The following is a 19,954-nucleotide window of genomic DNA, read 5'->3' on the forward strand; positions in this document are numbered from 1 at the left end:
TAGGGTTTTGGGGTCAACCAGGGCTGTAGGATGGGGTTTTGGGGTCAACTGGAATCATAGCTTAGAGTTTTGGGGTCAACTGGTGCTATAGAATGGGGTTTTGGGGTCAATAGGCGTAATAGGATGGGGTTTTGGGGTCAACTGGGACTTTAGGATGGGGTTTTGGGGTCAATAGGCGTAATAGGATGGGGTTTTGGGGTCAACTGGGACTTTAGGATGGGGTTTTGGGGTCAACCAGGGCTGTAGGATGGGGTTTTGGGGTCAACTGGAATCATAACTTAGGGTTTTGGGGTCAACTGGTGCTGTAGGATGGGGTTTTGGGGTCAACCAGGACTGTAGGGTGGGGTTTTGGGGTCAACTGGGACTGTAGGGTGGGGTTTTGGGGTCAATAGGTGTAATAGGATGGGGTTTTGGGGTCAATAGACGCAATAAGTTGGGGTTTTGGGGTCAACTGGTGACATAGGATGGGGTTTTGGGGTCAACTGGTGACATAGGATGGGGTTCTGGGGCCAACTGGTATCATAACTTAGGGTTTTGGGGTCAACTGGTGCTGTAGGATGGGGTTTTGGGGTCAACCGGCGTTGTGGGATGGGGTTTTGGGGTCAACTGGTGACGTAGGGGTGGGGTTTTGGGGTCAATTGGTGCCATAGGATGGGATTTTGGGGTCAATAAGGGCCATAGGATGGGGTTTTGGGGTCAACTGGGACTTTAGGATGGGGTTTTGGGGTCAATAGGCGTAATAGGATGCGGTTTTGGGGTCAACTGGGACTTTAGGATGGGGTTTTGGGGTCAATAGGCGTAATAGGATGGGGTTTTGGGGTCGTATCGGGGGGGTTTGGGGGTCAGCCGGTACGGTAGGGTGGGGTTTTGGGGTCGTTCGACTCAATAAGTTGGGGTTTTGGGGTCAATTAGTGCTGTAGGATGGGGTTTTGGGGTCAATGGACGCAATAAGTTGGGTTTTGGGGTCAACCAGGACTGTAGGGTGGGGTTTTGGGGTCAATAGGCACAATAGGATGGGGTTTTGGGGTCAACTGGTGCTGTAGGGTGGGGTTTTGGGGTCAACTAGTGCCATGGAGTAGGGTTTTGGGGTCAACTGGTGCTGTAGGATGGGGTTTTGGGGTCAACTGGGATTTTAGGATGGGGTTTTGGGGTCAACTGGCGCCATAGGATGGGATTTTGGGGTCAATTGGTGCCATAGGATGGGGTTTTGGGGTTAACTGGGACTTTAGGATGGGGTTTTGGGGTTAACTGGGACTTTAGGATGGGGTTTTGGGGTCAATAGGTGTAATAGGATGGGGTTTTGGGGTCGTATCAGGGGGGTTTGGGGGTCAGCCGGGGCCGTAGGGTGGGGTTTTGGGGTCAATAGACGCAATAAGTTGGGGTTTTGGGGTCAAACAGGACTGTAGGGTGGGGTTTTGGGGTCAACTGGCACAATTGGATGGGATTTTGGGGTCAACTGGGACTTTAGGATGGGGTTTTGGGGTCAACTGGTGCTGTAGGATGGGGTTTTGGGGTCGTTCGACTCAATAAGTTGGGGTTTTGGGGTCAATTAGTGCTGTAGGATGGGGTTTTGGGGTCAATTGGTATCGTAGGTTGGGGTTTTGGGGTCAACTGGCGCCATAGGATGGGGTTTTGGGGTCAACCGGCATTGCGGGATGGGGTTTTGGGGTCAATTGGTGCCATAGGATGGGGTTTCGGGGTCAACTGGGACTTTAGGATGGGGTTTTGGGGTCAATAGGCGTAATAGGATGGGGTTTTGGGGTCATGTCGGGGGGGTTTGGGGGTCAGCCAGGGCCGTAGGGTGGGGTTTTGGGGTCAACCAGGACTGTAGGTTGGGGTTTTGGGGTCAACTGGTGCCATAGGATGGGGTTTTGGGGTCATTTGACACAAGAAGTTGGGGTTTTGGGGTCCCCCCCAAAATTTTGGCCTCCCACCCCCAATGCATTTCCCATCTCCCCCTATTTTCCTCCACTCTCTCCCCTCCCTTCCCCCATCTCAATTTTTGGGGTGAATTTTTGCGTTTTCGGGCCCCGCCTCAATTTTTGGGGGTAAATCTGTGGGTTTTAGGGTCCCACCTCCACCCCAATGAGATTTTGGGACTCCACCACCACCCCATGAACCTTTGGGATCCCACCACCACCCCATGAAGTTTTGGGGTCCCATCTCCACCCCAATGACATTTTAGGACCGCACCACCACCAATATGACATTTTGGGACCCCGCCTCACTTTTTGGGTTAAATTTGGGCGTTTTTGGGTCCGGCAGGCGCAGCAGGAGACGCAGCGGGCGGCGGGCCCCCCCCACCACCCCATGAAGTTTTGGGGTCCCACCACCACCCCATGAACCTTTGGGGTCCCACCTCCACCCCAATGACATTTTGGGGCCCTGCCTCAATTTTGGGGGTAAATCTGGGGGTTTTAGGATCCCATCTCCACCCCAGTGACATTTTGGGATCCCACCACCCCAATACGACTCCGGCCTCCCCCCTGCTTCCCTCTTCCCCCCATTTCCTCCACCCTCTCCCCTTCCCCTTTTTTTCCAATTTTTGGCTTAAATCTTTGCGTTAATTTTTGGGTTAAATTCTGGCGTTTTTGGGTCCGGCAGGCGCAGCAGGAGACGCAGCGGGCGGCGCTGCGCTACGAGCGGGCGGTGGGCACGCACGGGGCGGCGCGCGAGATGGTGCTGGTGGCCGAGCAGGGGCTGCTGGCAGCCAAAAACCGCCTCGACCCCACCTGGCAGGAGATGCTCAACCACGCCACCCGAAAGGTTTTGGGGGCGGGGGGGTTTTGGGGTCAGTTTTGGGGTTGGGGAGGTTTTGGGGTGGAGATTTGGGGTGGAGGTTTTGGGGTAGAGGTTGGATTGGGGTTGAGGAGGTCTTGGGATGGAGGTCTTGGAATGGAGGTCTTGGGGGTCTTGGGGTGGAGGTTTTGGGGTTGGGGTGGAGGTTTTGGGGTTGGGGGGGTTTTGGGGTGGAGGTTTTGGGGTGGAGGTTTTAGGGTGGAGGTTTTGGGGTCGGGGGGCGAGGTTTTGGGGTCAGGGGGGTCTTGGGATGGAGGAGGTCTTGAGATAGAGGTCTTGGGGTGGAGGTCTTGGGATGGAGGTCATGGGGGTCTTGGGGTGGAGGTTTTGGGGTTGGGGGGAGGTTTTGGGGTCAGGGGGGAGGTTTTGGGGTCAGGGGGTTTTGGGGTGGAGATTTGGGGTGGAGGTTTTGGGGTGAGAAAGGTTTTGGGGTGGAGGTTTTTGGGGTGGAGGTCTTTGGGTTGGGAGATGTCTTGCGGTGGAGGTCTTGGAATGGAGGTCATGGGGGTCTTGGGGTGGAGGTTTTGGGGTTGGGGTGGAGGTTTTGGGGTCAGGGGGGAGGTTTTGGGGTCAGGGGGTTTTGGGGTGGAGGTTTTGGGGTTGGGGAGGTTTTGGGGTGGAGGTTGATTTGGGGTGGAGGAGGTCTTGGGATGGAGGTCTTGGGATGGAGGTCATGGGGGTCTTGGGGTGGAGGTTTTGGGGTCAGGGGGGAGGTTTTGGGGTCGGGGAGGTTTTGGGGTGGGGGTTTTGGGGTGAGAGGGGTTTTGGGGTGGAGGAGGTCTTGATTTTGGGGTGGAGGCCGATTCGGGACCATCTTTTGAGGCCATTTCAGGGCCGTTTTCGTGGCCATTTTGGGGCCGTTTTGGGGCCATTTCGAGGCCATTTTGAGGCCATTTTCGAGGCCCTTTCAGGGCTGTTTTTGAGGCCGTTTTGAGGCCATTTTGGGGCTGTTTCGAGGCCGTTTTCAAGGCCATTTTGAGGCCATTTCGGGGCCATTTCGAGGCCGTTTTGAGGCCATTTCGGGGCTGTTTTTGAGGCCATTTTGGGGCCGTTTTCGAGGCTGTTTCGGGGCCATTTTCGAGGCCATTTCAGGGCCGTTTTTGAGGCCGTTTCGAGGCCATTTTGGGGCTGTTTCGAGGCTGTTTTCAAGGCCATTTCAGGGCCTTTTCAGGGCCGTTTTCAAGGCTGTTTCGGGGCCATTTTGAGGCTGTTTCAAGGCCATTTCAAGGCCGTTTTTGAGGCTGTTTTGAGGCCGTTTTGGGCTGTCTCGAGGCCGTTTTGAGGCCGTTTTGGGGATGCAGTGGCCATTTTGAGGCCATTTTTGAGGCCGTTTGAGGCCGTTTCAAGGCCTTTTGGAGGCCATTTTCAAGGCTGTTTCGAGGCCATTTCGGGGCCATTTTGGGGCCGTTTTCGAGGCCGTTCCCCCCCCCCCCCCTGCAGGTGAACGAGGCGGAGGAGGAGCGGCAGCGCAGCGAGCGGGAGCACCAGCGGGTGACGCGGCTGTGCCAGGAGGCTGTTTTTGAGGCCGTTTCGGGGCCATTTCGGGGCCATTTTGAGGCCATCTTAAGGCCGTTTCAAGGCCATTTTCGGGGCCATTTTAGGGCCGTTTCGAGGCTGTTTTGTGGCCGTTTTTGAGGCCGTTTGAGGCCATTTCAAGGCCTTTTGGAGGCCGTTTCGAGGCCATTTCAGGGCCATTTTTGGGGCCATTTCGAGGCCGTTTTGCGGCCGTTTCGAGGCCGTTTTGAGGCCATCTTGAGGCCATTTCAGGGCTGTTTTCGAGGCCATTTTGGGGCCGTTTCGAGGCCATTTTGCGGCCGTTTTGAGGCCATTTTGGGGATGCAGTGGCCATTTTGAGGCTGTTTTTGAGGCCGTTTCGAGGCCATTTTGGGGCCGTTTTCGAGGTCGTTTCGAGGCCATTTCAGGGCCATTTTTGGGGCCATTTTGGGGCCGTTTCGAGGCCGTTTTGAGGCTGTTTTGGGGATGCAGTGGCCATTTTGAGGCTGTTTTTGAGGCCGTTTGAGGCCGTTTCAAGGCCTTTTGGAGGCCGTTTCGAGGCCATTTTGGGGCTGCTTTCGAGGCCGTTTTGAGGCCATTTTGGGGCCGTTTTCGAGGTCGTTTCGAGGCCATTTCAGGGCCATTTTTGGGGCCATTTTGGGGCCGTTTCGAGGCCGTTTTGCGGCTGTTTTGAGGCCGTTTTGGGGATGCAGTGGCCATTTTGAGGCCATTTTTGAGGCCGTTTGAGGCCGTTTCAGGGCCATTTTCGAGGCCATTTTCGAGGCCATTTCAGGGCCGTTTCGGGTCCGTTTTGAGGCCGTTTTGGGTCCGTTTTCGAGGCCGTTCCCCCCCCCGCAGGTGAACGAGGCGGAGGAGGAGCGGCAGCGCAGCGAGCGGGAGCACCAGCGGGTGACGCGGCTGTGCCAGGAGGCCGAGGCGCGGGTGCAGGCGCTGCAGAAGGCCCTGCGCCGCGCCATCCTCAAGAGCAAGCCCTACTTCGAGCTCAAGGCCCACTTCAACCAGATCCTCGAGGTCCGGGGGCCTCCGCGGGCCTTCCTCCTCCTCCTCTTCCTCCTCCTCTTCCTCCTCCTCCATCCTCCTCCTTGTCCTCCTCTTCCTCCCCTTGGTGGCCTCTTCCCCTCGGTGGCCTCCTCCTCTTCTTGGTGGCCTCCATCTCCCCGTGGCCTCCTCCTCCTCCTCCTCCTCCTCTCGGTGTCCTCCTCTTCCTTGTGGCCTCCTCCTCTCCTTGGTGGCCTTCATCTCCCCGTGGCCTCCTCCTCCTCCTTGTGGCCTCCTTCTTCTTCTCCCCGTGGCCTCCTCCTCTCCATGGCCTCCTCCTCCATCTCCCCTCAGCCTCCTCCTCCTCCTTCTCCCTGTGGCCTCCTCTTCCTCCCCATGGCCTTCTCCATCTCCCTTCAGCCTCCTCCTCCTCCCTGTGGCCTCCTCCTTATGGCTTCCTCTTCCTCCTCCTCCTCCCCATGGCCTCCTCCATCTCCTCTCCTCCTCCTCTTCCTCCCATTGGCCTCCATCTCCCCTCGCTGGCCTCCTTCTCCCTTCAGCCTCCTCCTTCTCCCTTTGGCCTCCTCCATCTCCTCTCCTCCTCCTCCTCTTCCTCATGGCCTCCTCCATCTCCCCTCCTCCTCCTCCTCCTCCCCACACCCTCCCCCTTCCCCAAACCCCCCGACAACCTCCCCCCGCGGTCCCCACCGCCCCGGCCTCCCTCTCCCTGCCTCTCCCTCTCCCTCCCCAGGAGCACAAGGCGGCGGTGACGGCGCTGGAGGCCCGGGTGGCGCGGGCCAAGACCCGCTACGCCGTGGCCCTGCGCAACCTGGAGCAGATCAGCGAGCAGATCCACGCCCGCCGCCTCCAACGCCTCGGCCTCCGCCGGGCCTCCCCAGTCGGGGCGGAGGAGGAAGAAACTGGGGAGACTGGGGAGGCCGGGGAGGCCGCCGGGGGGCTGCTGGGGGCCGAGGGACCCCCGCCGGACGCCCTCTCGGTGCTCAGCCTCCAAACCATCGCCTCCGACCTGCAGAAATTCGACTCGGTGGAGCACCTCCTCGGCCTCTCCGACGCCGCCAGCCTCAACAGCGGGGAGGCCGGGGGGCAGGCGGGGGGAGGCCGCCGGGGGGGACGGGGCCTCTCCAGGCACCACCGCAGCGTCAGCCTCTAGGCCCCGCCGGCCTCCTCCTGCCTCCTCTTCCTCCTCTTCCTCCTCCGGGTGGACACGCGAGGCTGTTGGGCTCACGGGGTGGAGGCCGGAGCCTCCTCTTCCTCCTCCAGCCTCCTCTTCCTCCTCATCCTCATCCTCATGGACACAGGAGGCCGTCGTGCCCAGGAGGTAGAGGCCGGAGCCTCCTCTTCCTCCTCTTCCTCCTCCCCATGGATCGAGGAGGCCGTCATGCCCACGGGGTGGAGGCCGGAGCCTCCTCTTCCTCCTCTTCTTCATCTTCATGGACACAGGAGGCCGTCGTGCTTATGGGGTAGAGGCCGGAGCCTCCTCTTCCTCCTCCAGCCTCCTCCTCCTCTTCCTCCTCCCCATGGATTGAGGAGGCCGTCGAACCCCTGGGGGTAGAGGCCGGAGCCTCCTCTTCCTCCTTCTTCAGCCTCTTCTTGCCTCCTCTTCCTCCTCTAGATGGACACAGGAGGCTGTTGGGCTCACGGGGTAGAGGCCGGAGCCTCCTCTTCTTCCTCCAGCCTCCTCCTCCTCTTCCTCCTCGCCATGGATCGAGGAGGCCGTCGTGCTTGTGGGGTAGAGGCCGGAGCCTCCCCGGCAGCCAAAAACGGGGCAAAACCCCCCCAAAAAATTAATAAAAATAAGGAGGCAGCAGGCGGAGGCCCGAGCCTCCACCCCGCGGCGGCGATGAGAACCGCGCCGGTTCGAGCGGCCCCGGGGGCTCCCCCCCACCCCCACCCCTAAAATTTTATTTTATTTTATTTTTTGGGGGGTCCCCAGGGGGGCTGCGACCCCCCCTCGGCACGAGGAGCTCCCCCCCCCCGGGGTGGATTTTGGGGCGTTTTCTGGGGTTTTCGGCCGCGGAGGGAATCATTCCGCTCCAGAGTGAACGCCCCCCTCCCCCGGATCACGGGATGATAAATTAAATAAAAATTAATATTAGTAATTAACGGATTTGTCCAAAATTTGCCTTTTCTTCCCAATTTCACCCTCCTGAATCCCTTTTTTTGCTTTCCCAAACCCATTTTTTCTTAAATCCTCGCTTTTTGCCCATTTTGTCCTTTTTTTTAACAGGCGCTTTCAGCAGCCTCTCGCCTCCCTGAGCAGCGTTTTGGGGTGAAATCAGGTGAATTCAGGCCTTTTGGGGCTGGTTTGCAGCAAAACGGGAAATTGAAGCGAGGGCTCGCCCGTAAATTTTTACATTTAGTTAAAAATTAACAATCTGTGTTAATTTTTATAATTTTTATAATTTTGGCTGTTTCCGCACCGGCTCGCCCACCCCCCAACTGATTTTTGGGTGAAAACGTGGGGATTTTCCCATTTACTAAAGCAGTGAGGCCCTGAACCCTTGGGACCATGAAAAATAACAAAACAAAACAACAAAAAAACACACTAAAATGACCCAAATGACCTAACCCCCCTTAAAAACCCAAATGAGCACTTTCTGTCCCCAAATCCCCGTTTTTCTCCCCAAAATGAGGCAGGCGGCACGTAGCTAGGCTCTAGTTTATTTCTACTGACGGGAGGAGCGCAGTGACATGGACAAAAGCTTAAAATACCCAAATTTCCCCCAAAAAAGCAGTGGCCGCTGGGGATGGCGCCTTGCGGCTCTGATTTTGGGCTTTTTTCACCCAAAAACTGCCTTCTGTTTCCCATTTCTTTTTCATCATCTTTCACTTTTTTTTTTTTGCATTATTCTCGGGTTTTCTGCTTTCCATTTTCCATCACCAGTCTCAAAACTTGCCAAATTCTGCTCGTTTTTGTCCCAAATTTGGGGAAATTCCCGCTTTCCGTTTCACCTTCTCCTCCTTTTTAGGGAAAAAAAAACTTAAAGTTTTATTTTTATTCTTTTTTGATCCTTCGACGCTTCAGCATCCTGTGCGCAATCCTTCCCGTTTCTTCTCGTTTATTCATTTTTAATTATTTTTTATTTTTTTTCTTCATTTTTACCCCTCCCTGGGTTTGGGTCCAAGCGTTCACAGCCCGGCGCCAGGTGGAATTGGGGGAAAAAATGGGGATTTCGGGCCGGCAAAAAAAATCACCACCGCCGTTCCCCACCGGGTGCAGCGCGAAAGCGAACACAAAAAAATTGGAAAAAGGAGAAAAATTCATTACCCACCCCCCCCACACACTGCAAACACACATTTTTTGTGAAGTCCACGTGAAAAAAAAGGCAAAAAAAACAAAAAAATGACGTCGCCGTTACGTGACCTCCCGGAATCTGCCGCGAGGATTTTTTTTCTTGCCAAAAAAGGGAAAATTAAGGAAAAAAACGGCCCCGGGGCCACCTCCGTGCGTGGGAACAGCCCAAGTCCTGCTGGAAATATGTCTTTTGGCTGGTTTTTACCCAAAAAAAGGGCGGCGGGGCTGCGGGAGGGGAGCGGGGCCGGTGGGGATGGGGAGGATGAGGATGGGGAGGGTGGGGATGAAGGGGATGATGGTGATGGGGATGAAGATGATGGCAATGAAGATGATGATGGTGGTGAAGATGGGGATGAAGATGATGGTGGTGAGGATGATGATGAAGATGGGGATGGAGGTGAGGAAGATGAGGATGATGAAGATGAGGATGGGAGTGTTGATAGTGATGGAGGTGAGGATGATGATGATGATGGTTGGGGCTGATTGTGTTGAAGATGATGATGGTTCATAGCAATGAGGATGACGATGGAGGGGATGAAGACGGGGATGGAGGGGATGATGATGATGATGAAGGGGATGAAGATGCTGATATGGCGGTGAGGATGATGATGGTGATGACGGTGAGGATGAAGATGATGGTTGGGGCTGACGATGATGAAGATGATGATGGTGAGGCTCATGGCGATGACGGTGAGGATGATGATGATGGTGGTAGGGGCCATTGATGATGAAGATGATGGTGAGGATGATGATGGTGAGGATGATGAAGATGGTTGGGGCTGATGAAGATGATGATGGTAATGCTCATGGCGATGACGGTGATGATGATGATGGTGAGGATGATGAAGATGATGATGGTGAGGTTCATGGTGATGAAGATGATGATGGTGAGGATGACGATGGGGCCAGAGGGGCCAATCCCAGACCCCCTTGTACCCGAGACCCCCCCGGACCCCCCGCTGGGCTCTCCTGAGGGGGGGTCCCACGACCCCCACCCCCACCCCCACTCAATTGATGAGGGAGGAGGCCGGGGGCGCCCCGGGGGGGGACGCGGCCGGGGGGAAGGCGGGGGGGGGGGAAGGCGCGGGTTGGGAACGGGAGGGCCCAGGGCAGCTCCAGGGGGGCAGGGGCAGGGCGGCGGGGGCGGCGGGGAAGGGGGGCAGCGGGGGGGCGGGGAAGGCGCCAGGGGGCAGCGGCGGGGCCGGGGCGGCGTTGACGTTGGCGTTGGGGTTGACGTTGGCGTTGACGTTGACGTTGGCGTTGATTTTGGCGTTGGTGATGGCGTTGGCCATGACGTTGACGTTGACGTTGGCGTTGGCCATGGTGTTGGCGTTGCCGTTGGCCGCGGCGTTGGCCTTGCCCTTGTCCCCGGCGTGGGTGCGCTGGTGCCGGTTGAGGTGGGAGCTGCGGCTGAAGCACTTGGCGCACTCGGGGCACTTGTAGGGCTTCTCGCCGGTGTGCACGCGCCGGTGGATGGTGAGCTCGGAGCGCTGGATGAAGCTCTTGCCGCACTCGGGGCAGCCGTAGGGCTTCTCGCCGAGGTGGATGCGCTGGTGCTTGATGAGGTTGGAGGAGACGCTGAAGCACTTGCCGCAGACGTTGCAGGCGTAGGGCTTCTCCCCGGTGTGCATGCGCCGGTGCTTGGTCAGGTCCGATTTTTGGATGAAGCCCTTGCCGCAATCGGGGCACTTGTAGGGCTTCTCGCCCAGGTGGGTGCGCTGGTGCTTGATGAGGTTGGAGCGCACCCCGAAGCTCTTGCCGCAGTCCCCGCACTTGTAGGGCTTCTCCCCGGTGTGCATGCGCCGGTGCTTGACCAGCGCCGAATTCTGCCCGAAACTCTTGCCGCACTCGGGGCAGGCGTAGGGCTTCTCGCCCGTCTGCGTGCCCTGGTGCTTGACGCCCTCGCCGCGCTGCCCCAAGCTCTTACCGCACTCGCTGCACTTGGGCGGCCTCTCCGGCACCGTCGGCGCCGCCGCGGTTTTGGGGCGCCCGCCCCACCGCGAGCTCTGCCCGCACTCGCCGCAACCCCCCGGCCTCTCGCCCCGCGCCCCCCGCCGCCGTTTGGCACCACCACCGCAGCAGGGCTCGGCGTGGACGCGGCGGTGCCGCTCCAAGTGGGAGCCCTGCGAGAAGCCCTTGCCGCAATCGCCGCAGCGGTACGGCTTCTCGCCGGCGTGGATGCGGCGGTGCCGGTCGAGGTGGGAGCTCCAGGCGAAGCTCTTGCCGCAGTCCCCGCAGGCGTAGGGCTTGCCGGCGGCGTGGCCGCGCTGGTGCTGCAGCAGCGCCGCGCTCAGCCCGAAGCCCTTCCCGCACTCGCCGCACTTGTGGGGTTTTTCGGCCGCGCCGCCCAAGCGCCGGCGCTTGGCCAAAGCCGCCGGGCTCTTGCCGAAATTTTTGCCACCGCACTCGCCGCACTGCGCCGCGCCGCCGCCGCCGGCGTGGGTGCGGCGGTGCCGGTCGAGGTGGGAGCTCCAGCTGAAGCTCTTGCCGCACTCGGGGCAGGCGTAGGGCTTCTCGCCGGTGTGGATGCGCCGGTGCCGCTCCAGGTGGGAGTTCCAGTTGAAGCCCTTGCCGCAGTCGCCGCACTTGTAGGGCTTCTCCTCCAGGTGCTGCTTCTGGTGCTTCACCAAACCCGAGCTGGCCGGGAAGGTCTTGCCGCAGACGCCGCATTGGCACGGCGCCGCCGCCGCCGCGCCGCCGTGCACCCGTTGGTGCTGGATGAAGGCCGAGCCCACGCTGAAGCTCTTGCCGCACTCGGGGCACTTGTAGGGCTTCTCGCCGGCGTGCCGCCGCTGGTGGGTGATGAGCGTGGAGCTCAGCCGGAAGCACTTACCGCACTCGGGGCACTTGTAGGGCTTCTCCGCCCCGCGCCGGCGCTTGGTGAAGGCGGCGCCGAACGCCAGGGCTTTGCCGCAGTCGTGGCAGCGCCCGTGGCCCAGGAGGCTCCGCTGGGGGAACTTCTTGAAGCCGGCCCGGTGGCCCGATTTGCCGGCCCGCTTGCCGGCCCGGGGGGGGCCCTCGGTTTTCGGCGGCTCGCCGCTCGTCGCCGTCCCCTCGCCGCCGCCGGGGGGGTTGGGGCCCTTGGGTTTGGGCGCCGGCGGTGTCCCCTCGGTGTCGCCCGCCTCTGGTTGGCCCGGCGGGGGCTCGTCCTCCTCCGGCTCGCTCAGCAGCCCGGCCTCTGCGGGGGCAAGGGGGGGCTCTGGGAGCACCCGGCCGCGGGTGAGCCCCAAGCCCCCGGCACTCGGTTCGCCCACGTCGTCGCCCCGGGGAGGGCCAGGATGGGGTGGGTTGGGTTTGTTGGGTGGGGTTGGGTGGGTTGGTTGGGTTGGTTAAGTTGGGTTGGGTTGAATTGGGTTGGTTGGGTTGGGTGCGGTTGGTTGAGTTGGTTGGGTTAGTTGGGTTGGTTGTGCTGGGTTGGTTGAGGTGGGTTGGGTTGGATTAGTTGAGGTGGGTTGGTTGCATTGGGTTGGTTGGGTTGGGTTGGTTTTTTTTGGGTGTGGTTGGTTGAGGTAGGTTGGGTTGAATTGGGTTGGTTGGGTTGGGTTGAGTTTGTTGGGTTGGGTTGAGTTGGGTTGGTTGGATTGGTTGGGTTGGATTAGTTGAGGTGGGTTGGGTTGGGTTGGGTGGGTTGGGTGTGGTTGGTTGGGTTTGTTGGGTTGGTGGGTTGGGTTGGGCTGGTTGTGTTGGGTTGGATTGGGTTAGTTGAGGTGGGTTGGGGTTGGTTGGGTTAGGTTGGTTGGATTGGTTGGGTTGGGTTATGTTGGGTTGGGTTGGTTGGGTTGGTTGAGTTGAGTTGGGGTTAGTTGGGTTGGGTTTGGGTAGTGTTGGGTTGGATTACGTTAGGTTGGGTTGGTTGGTTTGGGTTGGTTGAGTTGGGTTGGGTTGGTTGGATTGGTTGGGTTGAGTTGGTTGGGTTGGGGTTAGTTGGGTTGGGTTAGGTTACGTTAGGTTGGGTTGGGTTGGGTTTGGGTAGTGTTGGGTTGGGTTGGGTTGGTTGAGGTGGGTTAGGTTGGTTAGGTTGATTTGGGGTTAGTTGGGTTGGGTTGGGGTTAGTTGAGTTGGGTTGGGTTGGGTTACGTTTGGTTGGGTTGATTTGGGTTGGTTGGGTTGGGTTTAGCTTGGTTGGGTTGGTTGGGTTTGGGTTGGTTTGGGTTGGTTGAGTTTGGGTTGGCATGGTGGATCTTCTGCCAGATGAGGCTGCTCAACGCCAACCAATTTTGGCCAACTCCAATGACGGGACGGCCCCAAATTCATCACCTTCTACACCAAAAAAATGACCAAACCCAAATTTGGCCTCCTTCAATGATCCAACATCCCCAATTTCATCATCTTCTACACCAAAAAAATGACCAAACCCAAATTTGGCCATCTCCAATTTATGGAACGTCCCCAATTTCATCATTTTTAACACCAAAAATTGACCAAACCCAAATTTGGCCTCCCCCAATTTATGGAAACTCCCCAAATTCACCATTTTCAACACCAAAAACCCCATCCAACCCAAATTTGGCCTCCTCCAATGAGAAGACCCCGTAACATCTCCGGGCGACCCCCTCCAATCCTCAACTTGCCCAATTTTGCCCGAAAAGCCCCAAAATCGCCGCGTTTCGCCCCAAAACTCACCGGACGCCAGCCCCCTGCGGCGATGCGACTCGGCGAAGGCGGTGATCCGCGGCCAGCTGATGGCGATCTCCTCGGCTAGGGGACACGGTCGGAGTGCCAATTATGGCTTTTTTTCACCCAAAAATAGCCACGCGCCCCTACAGGATCCCGGAGCACCGGCAGGAGGACGCCCGATGCGCGCGTCCTCGGTTTTGACCCAAATCTTCCATTTTTATGGGGTGAATTTGGGTCAAAATCGTGATGATAGGGATAAATTTGGGTTATACGACATTTATTTGGGATAAATTTGGGTCAAAATCACGATTATACGGATAAATTTGGGTCGAAATCCCGATTACAGGGATAAATTTGTGTTGATCATTTATTGGGGATAAATTTGGGTCAAAATCACGATTATAGGGATAAATTTGGGTTGAACAACATTTATTAGGGATAAATTTGGGTCAAAATCACGATTATATGGATAAATTTGGGTCGAAATCCCTATTATAGGGATAAATTTGGGTTGAACATTTATTGGGGATAAATTTGGGTCAAAATCACGATTATAGGGACAAATTTGGATTGAACGACATTTATTGGGGATAAATTGGGTCAAAATCCCAATTATAGGGATAAATTTGGGGTCAAAATCCCAACTATGGGAACATTTATTGGGGATAAATTGGGTCAAAATCCCAATTATGGGGATAAATTTTGGTCAAAATCCCGATTATAGGCATAAATTTGGGCTGAATGACATTTATTGGGGATAAATTTGGGTCAAAACCCCAATTACGGCGGATAATTTTGGGCCAAAATCCCAGTCCTGAGCGATTTTGATCAAAACTCCAATTACGGACAATAAATTTGGGTCGAAACCCCAATTATGGGGGATAAATTTGGGTTGAATTCCCCCCAAAATGATCAAACCGCACCCGGGACCCCCACCCTTTATTTAAGCTTAGATTTGAGGATTTTGGGAATTTTCCCAAACCCCCAATTTCTGCTTCCTCTTCCCGCACCCCCCGGCACGAACTGGGGCCAAACCCTTAAATTGAATCATTTTTATTAAAAAAAAGAGCAATAAAGGAAGGAGGGAGGAAGAGCCGAGCCGGCGGCTTGATTTTGGGGTGAAAAACCACATTTTTGGGTCTGTGCCTCACCCAGCGAGATGACGTTCTCGTAGCTCTCCTGCATCGTGTCCTCGAGGGGGGGGTCCCCAAAATTTTGGGGGTGGGGGGGGACAAGCGGAGGTCTCCGGCCCCTGTAAGGCAAAGAGGGGGGGGTCCCCGTCTGCTGGGGGGGGGACCCCAAAATAAAGGGGGGGGTCCCCAAAATAAAGGGGGGGTCCCCATGGCTGGGGGGGGTCATGGGGGGGACAGGGGGGGATTGGGGGGTCGTGGGGGGGTCGTGGGGGGAGTAATTAAAAAGGGGGGGTAATTAATAAAAGGGGGGTGATTAAATAAGGGGGGGTGTTAAATTGGGGGTGATTAATTAAGGGGGGGTGATTAATTAAGGGGGGGTGATTAAATAAGGGGGGGTATTAAATTGGGGGTAATTAAATAAGGGAGGGTAATTAAATAAGGGGGGGTAATTAAATAAGGGGGGGTTAAATAAGGGGGGGTTAATTGGGGTGATTAATTGGGGGGGTAATTAAATGGGGGTGATTAATTAGGGGTGAAAAATTGGGGGGGTGATTAATTAGGGGTGATTAAATGGGGGGTGATTAATTAGGGGTGATTAATTGGGGGGTAATTAAATAAAGGGGGGGGTTAAATAAGGGGTAATTAAATGGGGGGGGCGTTTAAGGGGGTGATAAATAACGGGGGGGGGGCAATTAACCCAATTAACCGAGCGGGGGGGGGGCCCTTTGGGGATGGGGGGGGCAAAATATGGGGAGGGGGTGCGGGGGGGGGGGGCACGGGGATTTGGGGGGGGGACGAGGGATTTGGGGGGGGGGCGAAGGATTTGGGGGAGATTTAGGATATTGGGGGGGTCGTGAATTTTTTTGGGGGGGTCGGGAAATTTGGGGGGGGGTCGTGAATTGTGGGGGGGGGTTAAGGAATTGGGGGGGGCGTCGGGAATTTGGGGGGGACAAGGGATTTGGGGGGGGGCGAGGGATTTGGGGGGGATTTAGGGAATTGGGGGGGTCGTGAATTTTTTTGGGGGGGTCGGGAATTTTGGGGGGGTCGTGAATTGTGGGGGGGGGTAAGGAATTGGGGGGGCGTCGGGAATTTGGGGGGGGGCGGGAATTGGGGGGGGGTCAAGGGATATGGGGGGGATTTAAGGAATTGGGGGGGGTCCGGAATTTTTTTTTGGGGGGGGGGTCAGGAATTGGGGAGGGGGTTCAGGAATCGGGGGGGGGTCGTGAGTTTGGGGGGGGGTCAGGAATTGAGGGGGGGGGGTCGCGAATTGGGGGGGGGTCGCGAATTGGGGGGGGATAACGGATTGGGGGGGGGTTTAAGGATTCGGGGGGGGGTCGTGAGTTTTGGGGGGGGTCAGGAATTGAGGGGGGGGGGTCGCGAATTGGGGGGGGTCCGGAATTGATGGGGGGGGGTCTTAAATTGAGGGGGGGGTCACGAATCGAGGGGGGGTCGCGAATTGAGGGGGGGGGGGTCACGAATCGAGGGGGGGGGTCCCGGCCTCGGGGCTGGATTTAAAGCCCCGGGGCTGGATCCGAGGGGTTGGGGGGGGTCGGGATTTTTTGGGGGGGGGTCAGGATTTTTTGGGGGGGGTATTTTTTTTTTGGGGGGGGGTCGTTACCTGCTCGGCGGGGCCCGGGGCCGCTCCGTTGCACGCCGGCTCCGTAACGCGGGGCACAGGAAGGGGGGGGGGCTGGGCAAAAAAAAAGGGGGGGGGGCGGCAGGAAGGGGGGGGGGGGGAAGGAAGAGGGGGGGGGCAGGAAGGGGGGGGGGGGGCAGGAAGGGGGGGGGCGTAAAAAAAAAAAAAAAAAGGGGGGGGGCAAAGAAAGGTCCGGGAACGCCGGGAGAACGGTGGGGAGGTGGGATGGGGGGGGACTGGGAGGGACTGGGAGGGACTGGGAGGGGGTGGGGGGGGACTGGGAGGGGGGCTGGGGGGGTGTGGGGGGGTTAAGGGGGGTTTTGGGGGGGTTTAGGGGGGGTTCGGGGGGGGAATGGGACTGGGAAGGGGAATGGGAAGGGGACTGGGAGGGACTGGGGGGGACTGGGAGGGACTGGGAATGGGGACGGGGAAAGGGAGCCGGGACTGGGAGGGACTGGGAATGGGACTGGGAGGGACTGGGACAGACTGGGAACGGGGACTAGGAAAGGGAGCCGGGACTGGGAGGGACTGGGAACGGGGACGGGGAAAGGGAACTGGGACTGGGACGGACTGGGAATGGGACTGGGACGGACTGGGGGGGGACTGGGAACAGGACTGGGATGGACTGGGAACGGGGACGGGGAAAGGGAGCCGGGACTGGGAGGGACTGGAAATGGGGCTGGGAGGGACTGGGAACGGGACTGGGACAGACTGGGAACGGGGACTAGGAAAGGGAACTGGGACTGGGATGCACTGGAACTGGGAACTGGGAGCGGGGCTGGGAAAGGGACTGGGAAAGGGAACTGGGAGCAGGAACTGGGACTGGGATGGGGCTGGGAACAGGAACCGGGACTGGGAACTGGGAATGGGGACTGGGACCAGACTGGGACTGGGACTGGGAACAGGACAGGGAAAGGGGATGGAGACTGGGAGCAGGAACTGGGACTGGGAGCGGGAACTGGGACTGGGAACTGGGAATGGGACTGGGAACTGGGAGGGGACTGGGAATGCGACTGGGAACTGGGAAAGGGAACAGGACTGGGAATGGGACTGGGAACTGGGAATGAGACTGAGATTGGGAACTGGGACTGGGAACGGGGAACTGGGAATGGGACTGGGATTGGGAATGGGACTGGGAACTGGGAACGGGACTGGGAAAGGGAACAGGACTGGGAACGGGACTGGGAACTGGGAACAGGACTGGGATTGGGACTGGGAACTGGGAAAGGGAACAGGACTGGGAACTGGGAATGAGACTGGGATTGGGAACTGGGACTGGGAACTGGAAACTGGGAGGAGACTGGGAATGGGGCTGGGAACTGGGAACAGGACTGGGATTGGGAACTGGGAATGGGGCTGGGAACTGGGAGGGGACTGGGAACGGGCCTGGGAACTGGGAACAGGACTGGGATTGGGAACTGGGAATGGGTCTGGGAACTGGGAGGGGACTGGGAACGGGCCCGGGAACTGGGAATGGAACTGGAATTGAGACTGGGAACTGGGAATGAGACTGGAATTGGAACTGGGAACTGGGAATGGGAACTGGGAACGGAACTGGGAATGGGTCTGGGAACTGGGAGGGGACTGGGAACAGGCCCGGGAACTGGGAACGGAACTGGAATTGGGACTGGGAACTGGGAATGGGACTGGGAACTGGGAGGGGACTGGGAATGGGACTGGGAACTGGGAGAGGACTGGGAACGGGCCCGGGAACTGGGAACAGAACTGGAATTGGGACTGGGAACTGGGAATGGGAACTGGGAACGGAACTGGGAACGGGCCTGGGAACTGGGAATGGAACTGGAATTGGGACTGGGAACTGGGAATGGGAACTGGGAACGGAACTGGAATTGGGACTGGGAACTGGGAATGGGAACTGGGAATGGAACTGGAATTGGGACTGGGAACTGGGAATGAGACTGGGATTGGGAACTGGGAACTGGGAACGGGACTGGGATTGGGAACTGGGACTGGGAACTGGAAACTGGGAGGAGACTGGGAATGTGTCTGGGAACTGGGAGGGGACTGGGAATGGGGCTGGGAACTGGGAATGGAACTGGGAACGGGCCTGGGAACTGGGAACGGAACTGGAATTGAGACTGGGAACTGGGAATGGGAACTGGGAGGGGACTGGGACCGCGTGTGGGAACTGGGGACCCCCCCCCACCCCCTGCCCCCCCCATGGTGACGTTTGGGGGCGCAGGGCCGGCGGCGGGGGGGCCATGGAGCCCGACGGGGAGCGGCCGCGGCCGGGGGGGGCCGGCGAGGAGGAGGAGGAGGGCGATGAAGGCCACGAGGGTAGGTGGGGAGGGGGCTGGGGGGGTGGGGGGGTGGGGGTGGAATCCCCCCAGGACCTCAAAATATTGGGGTGGGGGCCCCAAAATCTGAGCCTTTAGGGTGGGGGTCTTCATCCCCCAAAACTTGACCCTATAGGATGAGGTCTCCATCACCCCAAAAATCTGACCCTATAGATTGGGGTCTCCATCCCCCAAAACTTGACCCTATAGATTGGGGTCTCCATCCCCCAAAATCTGACCCTATAGGATGGGGTCTCCATCCCCCAAAACCTTAAATTATGGGTTGGGGTCTTCATCCCCCCTAAAACCTGACCCTATAGATTGGGGTCTCCATCACCCCAAAAATCTGACCCTATAGATTGGGGTCTTCATCCCCCAAAACCTTCAATTATGGGTTGGGGTCTCCATCCCCCAAAACTTGACCCTATAGATTGGGGTCTCCATCCCCCCAAAACCTCATCCCATAGAATGGGGTCTCCATCCCCCAAAACCTGACCCTATAGGTTGGGGTCTTCATCCCCAAAACCTGACCCTATAGGATGGGGGCTCCGTCCCCCAAAACCTTAAATTATGGGTTGGGGTCTTCATCCCCCAAAACTTGACCCTATGGTTTGGGGTCTCCGTCACCCCAAAACCTCACCCCATAGAACGGGGCCTCCACCCCCCAAAACCCGACCCTATAGGTTGGGGTCTTCATGCCCCAAAACCTGACCCTATGGGTTGGGGTCTCCATCCCCCAAAATCTGACCCTATAGATTGGGGTCTTCATCCCCCAAAACTTGACCCTATAGGACAGGGTCTTCATCCCCCTATGACCTCCTTCCATGATTTGGGGTCTTCATCCCCCAAAATTTGACCCTATAGATTGGGGTCTTCATGCCCCAAAACCTTAAATTATGGGTTGGGGTCTTCATCCCCCCTAAAACCTGACCCTATAGATTGGGGCCTCCATCCCCCCAAAACCTCATCCCAAAGAACGGGGCCTCCACCCCCCAAAACCCGACCCTATAACTCGGGGTCTCCCCCCCCAAACCCCCACTGTGCCCCCCACCGACCCCTTTTCCCCCCCCCCCGCAGCCTCCTCGCCGACCTCCACCGGGACCACCGGGACCACCGGGACCACCGCCCCCCCCCCGGAGCCCCTCCGCTGGACCGTGGTGACCCCGCGCAGCCCGGGGGGGCTCTCCCCGTCCCCGAGCCCCCTCCCCAATTTCTCCCGAAAATCCTTGGGCTGCCCCTCGCCGTTCGGCAAACCCCGGCGCGCGCCCCCCCCCCCCGGCGCCGCCTTCGCCTGCCTCCACTGCGGCAAAACCTTCGCCGTCGCCTCCAACCTCGGGCGCCACCAACGCGCCCACCTCGCCGAGCCCCCCGGGGTGGAAAACGGGGGGGCGCGGGGGGCTGCGGCTCAACGGGGGGCTCCGGTAAGTCAACTGGGATCTCCAGTAAGTCAACTGGGGTCTTTGGCAAGTCAACGGGGGCTTTGGCGAGTCAACGGGGGTTTTTGGCAAGTCAGCGGAGGTTTTTGGCAAGTCAATTGGGGTCTCTGGCAAGTTGGGGGGGGTTTTGGCAAGTCAATGGGGTTTTTGGCAAGTCAACTGGGGTCTCCAGTAAGTCAATGGGGGTCTCCAGCTCAACGGGGGTCTCCAGTAAGTCAACTGGGATC

General features: G+C 58.2%; 3 protein-coding genes and 3 long non-coding RNA genes across 11 annotated transcripts; 4 read left to right on the forward strand and 2 right to left on the reverse strand.

Moving 5' to 3' along the window:
• Positions 1 to 1,996: 1,996 nt before the first annotated feature.
• Positions 1,997 to 2,574, reverse strand: LOC137848847 (uncharacterized). Its single transcript, XR_011091544.1, has 2 exons — positions 2,360 to 2,574; positions 1,997 to 2,163 (listed from the first exon to the last, which is right to left on the reverse strand). It is a non-coding gene; the product is annotated as an uncharacterized lncRNA (long non-coding RNA).
• On the forward strand, positions 2,574 to 7,416 carry SH3BP5L (SH3 binding domain protein 5 like). Of its 3 annotated transcripts, none has more exons than XR_011091540.1 (4): positions 2,574 to 2,766; positions 5,152 to 5,325; positions 6,044 to 6,867; positions 6,962 to 7,416. XR_011091540.1 is itself a non-coding variant. In XM_068668345.1 (3 exons), the coding sequence occupies exons 1-3, from the start codon at positions 2,677 to 2,679 to the stop codon at positions 6,461 to 6,463; spliced, it is 684 nt and encodes a 227-aa protein (XP_068524446.1). In that variant the 5' UTR covers positions 2,574 to 2,676; the 3' UTR covers positions 6,464 to 7,416. The 3 variants fall into 3 exon arrangements, 1 of the variants encoding a protein (XP_068524446.1); XR_011091539.1 differs by having other exon boundaries at positions 6,044 to 6,779; positions 6,868 to 7,416; XM_068668345.1 differs by having other exon boundaries at positions 6,044 to 7,416.
• Positions 7,417 to 9,139: 1,723 nt separating this feature from the next.
• On the forward strand, positions 9,140 to 9,581 carry LOC137848845 (uncharacterized). Of its 2 annotated transcripts, none has more exons than XR_011091541.1 (2): positions 9,140 to 9,219; positions 9,397 to 9,538. XR_011091541.1 is itself a non-coding variant. In XM_068668346.1 (2 exons), the coding sequence occupies exons 1-2, from the start codon at positions 9,217 to 9,219 to the stop codon at positions 9,579 to 9,581; spliced, it is 267 nt and encodes an 88-aa protein (XP_068524447.1). In that variant the 5' UTR covers position 9,216. The 2 variants fall into 2 exon arrangements, 1 of the variants encoding a protein (XP_068524447.1); XM_068668346.1 differs by having other exon boundaries at positions 9,216 to 9,298; positions 9,397 to 9,581.
• On the reverse strand, positions 9,408 to 16,040 carry LOC137848842 (zinc finger protein 271-like). Of its 3 annotated transcripts, none has more exons than XM_068668343.1 (4): positions 15,977 to 16,040; positions 14,377 to 14,477; positions 13,232 to 13,306; positions 9,408 to 11,786 (listed from the first exon to the last, which is right to left on the reverse strand). In XM_068668343.1, the coding sequence occupies exons 2-4, from the start codon at positions 14,408 to 14,410 to the stop codon at positions 9,616 to 9,618; spliced, it is 2,280 nt and encodes a 759-aa protein (XP_068524444.1). In that variant the 5' UTR covers positions 14,411 to 14,477; positions 15,977 to 16,040; the 3' UTR covers positions 9,408 to 9,615. The 3 variants fall into 3 exon arrangements, with proteins under 3 accessions (XP_068524444.1, XP_068524445.1, XP_068524443.1); XM_068668344.1 differs by having other exon boundaries at positions 9,409 to 11,807; positions 15,977 to 16,033; XM_068668342.1 differs by lacking the exon at positions 15,977 to 16,040 and having other exon boundaries at positions 9,409 to 11,807; positions 14,377 to 14,492.
• On the forward strand, positions 11,779 to 12,774 carry LOC137848846 (uncharacterized). Its single transcript, XR_011091543.1, has 3 exons — positions 11,779 to 11,891; positions 12,452 to 12,546; positions 12,662 to 12,774. It is a non-coding gene; the product is annotated as an uncharacterized lncRNA (long non-coding RNA).
• Positions 16,041 to 16,124: 84 nt separating the features above from the next.
• LOC137848848 (uncharacterized) lies at positions 16,125 to 19,745 on the forward strand. Its single transcript, XR_011091545.1, has 3 exons — positions 16,125 to 16,214; positions 18,198 to 18,292; positions 19,369 to 19,745. It is a non-coding gene; the product is annotated as an uncharacterized lncRNA (long non-coding RNA).
• Positions 19,746 to 19,954: the final 209 nt, after the last annotated feature.

This window comes from Anas acuta, unplaced genomic scaffold, assembly GCF_963932015.1.
Source record: "Anas acuta unplaced genomic scaffold, bAnaAcu1.1 SCAFFOLD_406, whole genome shotgun sequence".
NCBI classification, from domain to species: Eukaryota; Metazoa; Chordata; class Aves; order Anseriformes; family Anatidae; genus Anas; species Anas acuta.

Excerpts from the sequence above, each read along its gene's own strand:
- SH3BP5L (XM_068668345.1), top strand. The coding sequence starts at position 2,677 with ATGGTGCTGGTGGCCGAGCAGGGGCTGCTGGCAGCCAAAAACCGCCTC. Across the intron at positions 2,767-5,151 it reads TCAACCACGCCACCCGAAAG|GTGAACGAGGCGGAGGAGGA; the intron begins GTTTTGGGGGCG and ends CCCCCCCCGCAG. Across the intron at positions 5,326-6,043 it reads ACTTCAACCAGATCCTCGAG|GAGCACAAGGCGGCGGTGAC; the intron begins GTCCGGGGGCCT and ends CTCCCTCCCCAG.
- LOC137848845 (XM_068668346.1), top strand. The coding sequence starts at position 9,217 with ATGGTGATGACGGTGAGGATGAAGATGATGGTTGGGGCTGACGATGAT. Across the intron at positions 9,299-9,396 it reads TGAGGCTCATGGCGATGACG|ATGATGATGGTAATGCTCAT; the intron begins GTGAGGATGATG and ends GGGCTGATGAAG.
- LOC137848842 (XM_068668344.1), bottom strand. The coding sequence starts at position 14,410 with ATGCAGGAGAGCTACGAGAACGTCATCTCGCTGG. Across the intron at positions 13,307-14,376 it reads CGAGAACGTCATCTCGCTGG|CCGAGGAGATCGCCATCAGC; the intron begins GTGAGGCACAGA and ends CGTGTCCCCTAG. Across the intron at positions 11,808-13,231 it reads CCGCAGGGGGCTGGCGTCCG|AGCCCCCCCTTGCCCCCGCA; the intron begins GTGAGTTTTGGG and ends GGGTGCTCCCAG.